The 13,003-nt window shown below is 35.4% G+C and overlaps 1 protein-coding gene across 1 annotated transcript in view; it reads left to right on the top strand.

The window, feature by feature from the left end:
• Positions 1–13,003, top strand: part of CDRT1 (CMT1A duplicated region transcript 1) — a 122,642-nt gene that overhangs the window by 82,138 nt on the left and 27,501 nt on the right. Inside the window, exons 9-10 of the mRNA XM_044672094.1 lie at positions 1,438–1,586; positions 4,082–4,224. Coding sequence (XP_044528029.1) covers positions 1,438–1,586; positions 4,082–4,224 — 292 coding nt within the window. The remainder of the gene's footprint in view (positions 1–1,437; positions 1,587–4,081; positions 4,225–13,003) is intronic.

The raw sequence follows: 13,003 nt of genomic DNA, 5'->3' as shown, positions 1-13,003 counted from the left end.
AGAGAGAGAGAGAGAGAGAGAGAGAGAGAGAGAGAGAGAGAGAGAGAGAGAACAAAGTAAGGGTCAGATGAGAAGATGCATGGGCTCCATGATCTCCATTTATTATAACAAAGAGACAAACTTTTATGAGAGAGTTCTGTTAGGCAATAGATCCATACATCAAGTTGTATGTGCACTTGGTGAGACATCTATACTGTAATATGACATAAAGTTCTTTATGGAGGGTTGATTCAGGAGGTCTGATTTGTTGAATCTAAACATAACACGACAAATATCTGGACCTTCAATATTTCCACAGGGGGCCATTTTAAAACAAAGTTTGCCTTTTCAGGTTCAAAGAATTTGAAAGGAAAAGTAGGAAAGAGAGAATAAGACATGAGAAGGATTATTATATAAAAAGGAAGCCTAAGGTTTCTCTTATAGATTTGGGCTAGGAAAACCAGATAATTACACAAAATATAGCCTGGAACAATGGTATCTTGTATAGGGGCTACCCTACACGTAGCCTATAAAACTCCAGTACAGCTGGACCAGGTTAAAATGTTATTAGGAAATGTTTAATAAAATAAATAAAAATACAATACACTATAGATAGTTACTTTATTGTTATTGTTGTTGTTATTCTTTATGACCAAAGGGTTTTGTTTCCATTTGAATTGAGAGCAGGTGAAATTTCATTAGTTTCTGTTACCTGGAATGCCTTCCCAACTCTCTTCTCCATTTATTCATGTCTTATCCATCCTTCAAGGACCAGTTCAGGTCCTATCTCCAGTCCTATCTCCTCCTATGAAAACTTTCCAGGACTTCCTCATCCCACAGAGGTCACTCTGTCCTCTTTAGTGATGAAGAACTTACTATCTATGTTACTTAATCAGTAGCATATAGTGATTTATATTGTCATTTTTATTGTTAAATGTAGATTTTTCGTCTCCCAAATGAGAGTAAAAAGTTCACTTAGAGGAAGATCCTATCTCTAATTCTTTGCATCCTAAGAAGTTGTATTGGTGGTTTTTTTTTTTTTTTGGCATTTGGATTTATGACTTTTTTTTTTGATATAAGGAACTTGCTGTGAGGAAACTCATTCTATCAATCCAGTATGTCACTTAAAGAGCCAGTATGAAGTAAAAAACAAGACTTGAATTTCTCATTCTATTCACAGGCATTGTTTATATCTCTATCTATCTATCTATCTATCTGATATATATTTTCCATGTTACAATTATATATAGTGTAGTTATACTATAAAATAATAAAATATATAAGCAGTGATATATTATCTATTACATATATTAATATCTATTTGCTATCTATATCGATATAATTATATCTATTATATGTGGTTATGTAACATCTTGTACAGACACTTCAGCGTATGTCCCCACAGAGTAGAACCAGTTAATGTTTGACTTAATGGTTGCTTTTTTCTTCTTTCATAAGTGTGGGACATGAACTCTGGGAAATGTCTGAAGACTTTCAAACATAAAGATCCCATCTGGACTGTAAAGATGAGTAGTACCCATATTGTGAGTGGCTGTGAGCGAGGCCTGGTGAAAGTATGGCATATAGTATCAGCCACACTGGTTAAGGTAATTGTGTGTCTATATGTGGGGGAAGTGACACTGAAGCTTGGGGAGGGTCTGGATGAGGCTAAAAGACCAAAGTAACCTAAGCTCTTTCCATCTTATATTTATCAGAGGGCTCCATTTGCACAGCACTAATTGAGACCATTTTTTCCTTCTCTGTACAGAGGAAACAATCCTATGGGGTACAAGGGCAGACCAAATTACACTCTGTGACTCCCCCTACACCTGCTAAAAATTCTTTGTAGATGAAGTCTATTTATTGTAAATATTTGGAACAACTTTGCTGGAAAAATAACAATAAGCAGCCTCTTTGGCTAATCCAAATTCATCCCATTTGGTTTGGTGTTTTGAGGGAGGTAATAGAAAAGTTCATGGGGAAATTGTATTTATAAAATAAGAACTTCAGCACCCCTTCTTTTAAAGTAGGCAGAGCTCCTTCTGAGGATGAAACAAAAGTCAATAATGACCCATTTGTAATATCCAGTGGCCTAGTGAGGAAATAAGAGAGGCAGTTTTAAATGTAAAGGAATGAAAAGGTAGTATTTGTCAAATATGAAATTGAACATCATAATGATTGCATTTAGCATTGGAGAAAAAAGAAGACAATGCTTATCTTTCTCATATTTAGAGATGTGGAGGTTCATTGGTATGGAACATTACATATGCTGTCAGATTAGGCTGATATTGGCTCATTTTAATAAAATGCTTTTTCTATTTCATTTTTATTCTTTGTTATAAGGAAGCTTCTTGGGATAAGGGGATGAGGGAATGAAGGTGATAAAATAAAAGATAACTAATTTTTAAAAATGTAGTGAAGGTAAAGATGATCCTCGTGATCCACTCTTACTAGGGTATTTTGGTAGATGGGTAACTAAACTCCTCGAGAGCCAATCAGGGACTTCTTTTTACCTTTTTTTGTATTCTCAGGCCTTAGCACAGTGCTTAACACATATCAGGCCATTAATAAATACTTGCTGGCTTCATTTGATTTGATTTATTTTAATCTCTGTGAGCACTATTGTAGATTTCAACATTTTGGTTGCTTAGCATCCTTTTTAACTTTTGCCCAGGTTTTCCTAAAATTCTCCATAGAGGATTTACTCAGTGTGTAAGAGGATATCTACTTGTTCTTTTAGTATCTCAGGCATGCTAGTGTTAGGTGTATTGACTCTTCTTTCTTAACTCTTGAAGCTCAGATTAGAATGAAGTGGGGAGGGGAGAGGGATCCTTATAACTAACACTTGTGTTTGTGAGACAACTGACAGGTTTAGTAGCTATTTAGTGGAGGTTGCCTTATTGTTCCAAAAGAAGAGTGAACCTTTGTTCCTCGTCTTATTAGTATCCTCTTCTAATAAATTAAATATTTATAATCTGTTGTGATCAGATTAGATGTTCTCCTATTGACTAGGCCTACAATGGCACAAAAAAAGAAAGGCCATAGCATGAGGTATTGGAAAGGTCCCTGGACTTGGAATAAGAAGACCTAGGTTTAAGCACTAGTTTTTTCTGTAATTATCTGTGAAGACTTGGAAACTTTACTTCTCTGAGCCTTTTTTTGTAGTCTCATCTATAAAATGCAGTTGGACTCATCTAAGAGTTCTTTTTTTAATCCTCACCTTTATTCTTAGAATTAATACTAAGGATCAGTTCCAAGGCAGAAAAGTGGTAAAGGCTAGGCAATTTGGGGGTTAAAGTGTTTCCCCAGGGTCACATAGCTAGGCAGTGTCTGAGGCCAGATTTGAAGCCAGGATCTTCTGTCTCCAGGTCTTCCTGAGCTACCTAACTGTCCCTTAACCTGTAGTCCACAAATAGTCTGGGTTCCAGTCTTACCTCCTCCTCTAACTATCTGAACTTTAGCAAGTCATTTCCTTTCTCTGAGTTGTTCAATGTAATCAGTCAAATAAGGAATTGGAATATACATATTTTAATCTAGAGATATGATATTTTGGGATTCTATGACTGTATGCTTCCTGGTAAAGTCCTATGGTCAAGGAATTGGTGTAAACTCAATGCATTGTTATAATTCCCAGATGGAAAATGAGTGAAACAACAAGAGTTCTCTCTGATCATTTTGTCTCAAGAAATGAGAAATAAGGGCTGGTGAAAATGGGGCATATAGCCTTAGCTGTCTTCTAGAGTTCAAAGTTTTAGAGTTAGGGTTATGAACCACAGCAAAATAATAACTATTGATACATCTATGTGGCATTTTACAGGTTATAAATCATCTTCCTTGCAATCATAGGCAATAAGTAAAGCAAGTATTATTATCCCCATTTTCCAGAAAAGAAAACTGAGACCTCAAGAAACTCTTATCCAAGGTTACATAATAGAGACAGGTCTTTACCTCAAGTTTCCTATGCTTATAAGGTGATCATAATGATTTTCATGAAGCATTCATTTATGACACATTTAGTAGAAGCTATGTGGTTGTAGCCCTTTGTAAATATACAATAATATAGTCAGAGATAAAACTAAAAAAAGGTAACATTTCATTATAGATTCTTAAGGGCCATGAAGGACCAGTTAAATGCCTGTGTTTTGATGAGTGGCATCTCCTGACAGGAAGCAATGATGGTTTTGTTATTGGCTGGAGCATGGTGGGGAAATATGAGCGATGTCTCATGGCATTCAAACATCCAAGGTAGGTGGCAAGATTGCCCTTTGTCCCCTCTAATTCAGACTATGTGAAGGAAGCTGCAACATGAATGAAAGGCCTTTTTCTAGAGCTAATAATCTCTAAGACAGTATGGCCTATGCTAGGTTGAATACCAAATAGTATTCTGGAGGTCTTAGGGGACAGCAGGCTCAACATGAACTACAAATATCATATGGAAGCCACAAAAGCTAATGTGTTCTTGAGCTACATTAAGAAAGTCATGGGATCCAGAACTAGGGAGATGATATTACCACTGTATTCTGTCTTAGTCAGACTACATCTGTAGTATCATGCTCAGCTCCTAGTGTACCTCCTTTTATGAAGAATATTGCTAGAGAGCATATAGAAAAGGCATCCAGGAAGGTGAGAATACTTATTTAATAAAATACATACATATCATAAGAAGACTGGTTGAAGGTAATGGAAATGTTTAGTTTAAGGAAGAGAAGACAGTGTTGGGAGAGAAAGGAATAGGGGCTATGAGCATTTAAATAAGTCTTGTGCTTTGCCTAGTGTTAGGTAAAACTAAGATCAGTGGATATCAGTTGGAGAAAGTCAGACTTGGATTATAAAAAGAAATTCCCTCCCAGTTAGAACTGTTTAAAAGTAAAATGAACTGCTTTAGTTCAGTGGACTCCCTCTCACTAGAGATATTCATTTGAAAACTAAATGACTATTTCTTTGGGATGCTGTAGAGAGTATTTTTACCCAGGCATGTGTTGAACCATATAGCCTCAACTATATAGTTGATCTATGTCTTTTTTCAGCTTTGAGATTTTGTGATTCTGTGACCTATTTGCCTACTATGTGCTTTCCCTCTTATTCCTTACCTCTTCAATGCTTTCCTTCATCCCTAATTTTGTCCATCTTCATATGTAGTCACTGATTTGGATTTTAGTATATTATTTGTATCCATCGATAATTCTACAATCAATATTTTATATTTGGTACTTGCCAAATTTTAGATCATGGGGGAACTTTTCAAATTAATATTTCATTATGGAGACAATTCTTTTAAATTTGGAATTGGCTCATTATCTCAGTCTGTTTGTCTTAAAAGAATCTGAGGACATAAAAGGATTGCCAAGGGTTTAAAGATTAGCTAGTCAGATTCTACAAGGGAAATCTGTTAAATATAACCCTAATAGTTTTATAAGAGTGAAATGTATCTTCTGGAGTGTCTTATTTATATCAGGAATATGAAATTTGTAAGAAGGACCACAATGTCCTTTATGCTAATCCTTGGGATATTTTTGCAGCTGAAACTCTACCTTCCTGGCTCATAGGTGGGTATAGATATGGTATGATAGATAAGCCATTGGATTTTGGAATCAAAAGAATTGGGTCCTGCTATTTACTACCTGTGTGACTTTGGGCAAACTGCTTCACCCTTCTGTAAAATAAGAAACATTGAATTAGATTATCTATCTCAAAGATGCCTTCTAGTTCTAATTTTGATTAAATATGTTTATTCTAAGATAATCATTACATGTAATTATGTTATGAACAGCTAGTTTGACCCAAACCAGGAAGGAAAGGAGTTCTGATTAATATGACTCACAGATAAATGTTAATTATGCCTTTTACCATATTATATAGATTATGGAGTTTTTACCTCAAAGAAGTGAAGCTTATGAGGCAACCTCAAAATCATGACTGAAAAATCTCTCAGAATTTCTTAAACATTAGTCTTATTTGCTTAGATTTGGAAAATGAGAAACCCTGCGTCCTATATGTTCATCAATCTTTAGCCGCCTCATATTCCATCTACATTTATATGTCTTTTCCATCTGTCCCAATCTTATATAGGTCTGTGTTTCAAGAAAAGTGTAAAAGTAAAGAGACATGGTGCCAGTCTAGGCTATCACACATATTAGAATCTTTGGTAAATCACTTTTTATTTCCATAAATCGGTTTCTTCATCTGGAAGACTGTTGCTTATCCTTCATTTCAGAGGACCAATGAGATGATGTTGTGACTTGCTCATGAAATGAATTTAAGTGAGGAAGAGTTACACAGAATCATCATGATCATTCTCTCTTCCAGAGTCATTGAAGTCCATTGATTGGCAAAACAAAAGACAGTATAATTGGTGATAGACTAGGTTAGAGTGCATGATTGGTCATGGCCCAGGATAAAGTTCTCAATGTCTGATCAAGCTCTAAGTGTTCCATAGCACTTGCTTCAGCTGCCTTCATGGCTACTGGAACAAACTGTTATCATGAAGTCTTCACATAATTGGGATAGACATTCCTTTTCCTTACCACTGGGTCTGAAGCCCAGTTTAATCTGTCAAGAACACCAAGAATCCAAAAGAAAGTTTTAAAAAATCATGAATTGGGGCAGCTGGGTAGCTCAGTGGAGTGAGAGTCAGGCCTAGAGACAGGAGGTCCTACATTCAAACCCGGCCTCAGCCACTTCCCAGCTATGTGACCCTGGGCAAGTCACTTGACCCCCATTGCCCACCCTTACCAATCTTCCACCTATGAGACAATACACCGAAGTACAAGGGTTTAAAAAAATTATTTAAAAAAATCATGAATTAACACTCACTGACCCTGAGTTCACTTTGCATCCTCTCCAGTCTCCCATCTTATCAGTAGTGAGACTGTTTTATCAGACACAGGCTTAAAACAAAATGCATCCCCACACTAGTCTCTTTTGCCCTTTCCAGAGCCTGAAAGACCCCATATTCAGGCTGTGAAAATTTGTTCTGGCTGTTGCACAGATAGCAAAGCATCATAGCCCCTTGGGAACAAAAAACTTCCTAGGGTCACAATCTTGTAGCACCAGTACTACAATACTCTGAATTGCCAGTGCTGAAGTAGATAACTCCATAGTACCAGTAGACCTGGAGTTGGGCCAGTGGCCCCACAACATTCTCAGAGTCAGTGTCAAGGCAGACAACCATGTGGCATTAGCTCTATAAAACTCCTAACTACAGGTGCTAGGCCAAAGGACTAAGTAAGAGAGGGAGCAGGAAAGGGCACTATGTGATAGGGAGGAGGTGAGATGGGGAATGTACTGTGTAGCCAATCTTGAGCTTCAGTATTCAGCTACATTCAGTTCTGACACCCAAACATCACTTGAGGCAGAGACATAAGCTGGTGAAATATGAATTGCTTTATATGGGAGGAGGCTGAGACACTTCAAATCTAGCTCCCAAGGAAACCACAATCAAAAGGGATAGAGTCAGGAAGTAAGCAATAGGGAAAATGGGATAAGGAGACTGAAACTGCCAAAGAAATTAGAAAGGATAAAGGAAGGATAAAACTAAAAGACTTTGAACATAAATAAATCAATAGAAAAAATAACAGAAGGAAATAAGGCCTCTAGATGTAGTAAATGAGTTGGGCATCTATAAATAAATACTTCAAAATAGAGGAAAATGATCCACCACTTGATAAGACAATTCAAAACAAATTGTGTGAGATTCAAAAGAAAAATGAGAAGTATGAAAGCAGAATGTATGGCCTTAATAGCAAAAATAATGGGCAAAATGGAAAAACTGAAATATATAATGATTAAGGCTCTCCAAAGAATAATAGACCAAGAATGCCAAGACATAGAAAGGAAGAACAATCTAGAAGAAAAAGAGCAAAAAAATTTAAAAGAAATTTACTCAGAGGCAAAGATCTCAAAGACAGGAGGCACAGAGGCACCCTAAGAATCATTGGTCTTCCAGAAGAACACAAGAGGGCAAAAAACCTTAACACTGTAATGAAGGAAATCACAAAAGATTGGGATGTCTAAAAATAGAAAATGAAATTACATTTGAAAGAAATAAGAGATTGCCTCCAGGAAAAAACAAACAAACAAACAAAAAGGCAGCTGCAAACTGCAAGATACATAGTGGTTAAACTTAACAATTTAATTTAGAAACAACAAATTCTGGATGCCATTTAAAGAAAGAACTTCAAAAAAGAAAGAAAGGATTTTCAGATAACACAAGGCTTTTTTGCACACACTAGAAAATATAGGAAGCAATGGAAGAATGTGTTCAAAGAACAATGAGGCTCAGGATACTGCCCAAGATATTCTTCCCTGAGACTTTGAGCTTAATTAATCTTACAAGGAAAAACATAGATATTCCATAATAAAGAAGAATTTAAAACATTTTTAAAAAGAAAATCAGAACTAAAGAGATTATTTGCTTCTCAAACAGCAAAAATGCAGGACGAACAGTTAATCAATGAAGTAGCAAAGGAAATCATAGTAAGAGAGCAAAAATAGAAACTGATAAGAAACTTCTTTCTAAATGTACACTAGAAGACAGCAGTGAGTGTGAATAACTGGTAGAAGTTATAATGAAGAAGTAGCAGGGGCATTATGGATAGAACCTGGTAATGTCTGCCAATAGTGAATCAACATTTGTGTGTGTGTGTGTGTGTGTGTGTGTGTGTGTGTGTGTGTGTGTGTGATTGCATTGCAACATAGGTTGGAACATGAAAGGGAATAGAAAAGTAGGGGGACAGAGAGAAGAATGCGATGTGCCTGGATAAAATCAATGGCTAGCAGTGAAGTGAAGGTGACTTTTATGGTCAGAAAGAGAAGAGCTTGTGGGAGAGTGAGTGAGGAGGGAAAATACTGAAATGGGGAGAGAAGGAGGAGACTCTCTACTTTGCTAGGAGGAGGGGGTTCCTTTAATGAATATTCCTATAGGTGAAGAGAGATGGTCTATAAAGGGAGATGAGGATCATACAATAAGTGAAGCAGAGAGGATTTGGCTCTTTAAGAGTCCATTCTACACTGGGAGGGTTGGGAGCAACTGGCAACTGAGGAAGGGCATGGACCTCTGGAAGAGATTTTGAGGAAAATGTGGAGGAAAAAAGGTAACCAAGGTAGAGTATTTTTGATTGAATGAAGAATGCAGAGAAAAGAGAGACCAGATAATTATAGGAGTCAAGAATCAGAAAATGAGGGTCAAGAGAAGATAGAAGTAGAGGAGAGAGAATGAAAAAAAGAGAAATTTTTGGAAAGAGGTTTTTAAAAAAGGAAATTTAGAAAACCAATGAACAGGACTAGTTGAAAGGGAGGAGAGAAAAGAGGAATTTAGTTGATTAACTGAGAGGGGGAAAAGATGGGGAAGAAGTATCATATGGCCAGATAAAAGCAGCAAGGGAAAGGAACTAAGACCCCAAGTGGAAAGGTGTAAAAAAAATTACAAGTAGGTATCAAGAGTAAGGGGAAAAGAATCAGTAGGAAAAGGGTGATCTAAAAAAAAGTTCAAGTAAAGTAACTCAAGGAATATAATAATTTGTTTAAAAGAAAAGAGAGGAAAGAACAATATTAGAGACATGGCGTAAGTACAATTGCAACTCTTATAATTTTAAATATGCCTGAATCAGATAATTTAATAAAATTTAAAAGTGGCAGATTGGATGAGAAAATTAAACCCTACAATTTTTTGCTACAATAAACTTGTTTAAAAAGCAAAGACATATACAAAATAAAACTAAGTGGATGGAAAAAATAATTTACTATATATTAAATAGAATGGCAGGAGTTGCCATAATGCTATCTGACAAAGCAGAAGCAAATAATCAAAATATTAAAAGGGATAAACAAAGAAATTATATTTGCTGAAAAGAACTATAAATAAATCAATATCACTACTAAACTTATGTGTTCCAAATATCTGATCATCCAAATTCATAAAGAAAATGCTATCAGAGTTTCAAATACAATGGTGAAAAGATACTTGAATATCTATCTATCAGTTTTGATAAGTAACCAAAAGATAAACAAATGGGAAAATATGAAATTGAATAAATTAAAACATTTTAAACAAATTAAAAGTATATACGGCATCTTCTAAATGGAAAAAACAAAAAAGTACACACACACACACGCACAGACACACACACGCACACGCACAAACACACACATACCATGGAACTTTAAAAAAAATGGACTAAGCCATAGAGACATGATATGTACTAAAGAACAGAGATATGACAAACACATGTTAGGTAAAATATCCTTTACAGACCATAATATGATTCAGGGACCACAAAGCAAAATACAGAAATGAATGAAGACTTAACAAGGGAATTTTTAAAATTTTATTTTTATTGTCATGCAGAACATAATTCCATATTTGTCACTGTTGTAAAATCATACTCATACATAACCAAAACCCCAAAATAAATACATAAATACACTGATGTGAAAGATGACTCCAATAGTTTTTTTCTCTGTAGGTGGATAGCTTTCCCTGTCACATGTCTTTAAGGATTGTCCAAGATCATTGCATTGCTGAGAGTAACTAAGTTTTCACCAATAATCATTGTACTATATTCCTGTTGATACTTTGTACTTTGTACAATATTCTCCCAGTTCTGCTTATTTCACTCTGCATCAGTTCCTATATATCTTTCCAGCTTTTTCTGAAATCATCTTGCTTATCATTTCTTATAGCCCCAAGGGAATCTTAAATAATAAGTGGGTCAAAAAATAAACCACAGAAGCAATAAATATATAATATAAAATGAAAATGGTGAAACAATAAACCAAAATTTCTGGTATTCAGCTAAAGCAGTCCTCAGGAGGAAAATAATATCCCCATAAACATAAATTAACAAAATAGGAAAAGATCAACAAACTGAATATGCATTTTTAAAAGTCAAAAAAGCCTAAAATAAGAACAGAAAGAGGAGATTTTTTTTATTTTATTTATTTTTTTGAACATTTATTAATATTCACTTTTAACATGGTTACATGATTCATGCTCCTGCTTTCCCTTCACCCCCCGCTGACCCCCCACACCCATGACCAATGCACATTTCCACTGGTTTTAACATGTGTCATTGATCAATACCTATTTCCAAATTGTTGATCATTGCATTGGTGTGGTAGTTTTGAGTTTACATCCCCGATCACGTACACCTCAACCCATGCGTTCAAGCAGTTATTTTTCTTATATGTTTCCTCTCCTACAGTCCTTTCTCTGAATGTGGGTAGCATTCTTGACCATAAATCTCTCAGAGCTGTCCTGTGTCATTGCATTGCTGCTGGTACAGAAGTCCATTGCATTCGATTTTACCATAGTATATCAGTCTCTGTGTACAGTGTTCTTCTGGCTCTGCTTCTTTCACTCTGCATCACTTCCTGGAGGTCTTTCCAGTTCACATGGAATTCCTCGAGTTTGTTATTCATTTTAGCACAATAGTATTCCATTACCAGCATATACCACAATTTGTTCAGCCATTCCCCAATTGAAAGACACACCCTCATTTTCCAGTTTTTTGCCACCACAAAAAGCACAGCTATAAATATTCTCGTACAAGTCTGTTTATTTATGATCTCTTTGGAGTACAGATCCAAAAATGGTATGGCTGGATCAAAGGGCAGGCATTTTTTTTATAGTCCTTTGAGCATAGTTCCAAATTGCCAGCCAGAATGGTTGGATCAGTTCACAACTCCACCAGCAAGGCATTAATGTCCCAATTTTGCCACATCCCCTCCAGCATTCATTACTCTCCCCTTCTTTCATTTTAACCAATCTGCTAGGTGTGAGGTGATACCTCAGAGTTGTTTTGATTTGCATTTCTCTAATTATTAGAGATTTAGAACACTTTCTCATGTGCTTATTGATACTTTTGATTTCTTTACCTGAAAATTGCCTATTCATGTCTCTTGCCCATTTATCAATTGGGGAATGGCTTGATTTTTTTATACAATTGATTTAACTACTTATATATTTGAGTAATTAGACCCCTGTCAGAGTTTTTGTTATAAAGATTTTTTCCCAATTTGTTGTTTCCCTTCTGATTTTGATTACATTGTTTTTGTTTGTACAAAAGCATTTTAGCTTAATATAATCAAAACTATTTAATTTACATTTTGTAATTTTCTCTAACTCTTGCTTGGTTTTAAAATCTTTCCTTTCCCAGAGATCTGACAAGTATACTGTTCTGTGTTCACTTAACTTATTTATAGTTTCCCTCTTTATATTCAAGTCATTCACCCATTCTGAATTTATCTTGGTGTAGAGTGTGAGATGTTGATCTAAACCTAATCTCTCCCATATTGTTTTCCAAATTTCCCAGCAGTTTTTGTCAAAGAGTGGATTCATGTCCCAAAAGTTGGGTTCTTTGGGTTTATCATACACTGTCTTGCTGATGTCATTTACCCCAAGTCTATTCCACTGATACTCCCTTCTATCTCTTAGCCAGTACCATAATGTCTTAATGACTTAATGACTGCTGCTTTATAGTATAGTTTAATATCTGGTACTGGTAGGATGCCTTCCTTCACATTTTTTTTTCATTATTTCTCTTCATATTCTTGATCTTTTGTTATTCCAAATGAAATTTGTTATAGTTTTTCCTAATTCAGTAAAGAAGTTTTTTGGTAGTTTGACAGGTATGGTGCTAAATAGGTAAATTAATTTGGGTAGAATGGTCATTTTTATTATGTTAGCTCGTCCTACCCATTAACGATTAAGGGCTTTCCAATTGTTGAGCTCCAGTTTTATTTGTTTGGAAAGTGTTTTGTAGTTGTTATCGTATAATAGCTGTGTTTATTTTGGTAGATAGATTCCCAAGTATTTTATATTGTCTAGGGTGATTTTAAATGGTGTTTCTCTTTCTACCTCTTGCTGCTCTAATATGTTGGAAATATATAGAAATGCTGATGATTTATGTGCATTTATTTTGTATCCTGCAACTTTGCTAAAGTTGTTGATTATTTCTACAAGCTTCTTAGTTGATTCTCTAGGATTTTTTAAGTAGACCATCATATTGTCTTCAAAGAGTGATAG

Source organism: Gracilinanus agilis, chromosome 4, assembly GCF_016433145.1.
Source record: "Gracilinanus agilis isolate LMUSP501 chromosome 4, AgileGrace, whole genome shotgun sequence".
Taxonomy (NCBI): Eukaryota; Metazoa; Chordata; class Mammalia; order Didelphimorphia; family Didelphidae; genus Gracilinanus; species Gracilinanus agilis.
Note: the sequence above shows the minus strand (reverse complement) of the source record. Positions and strands in the feature narration are given on the sequence as shown.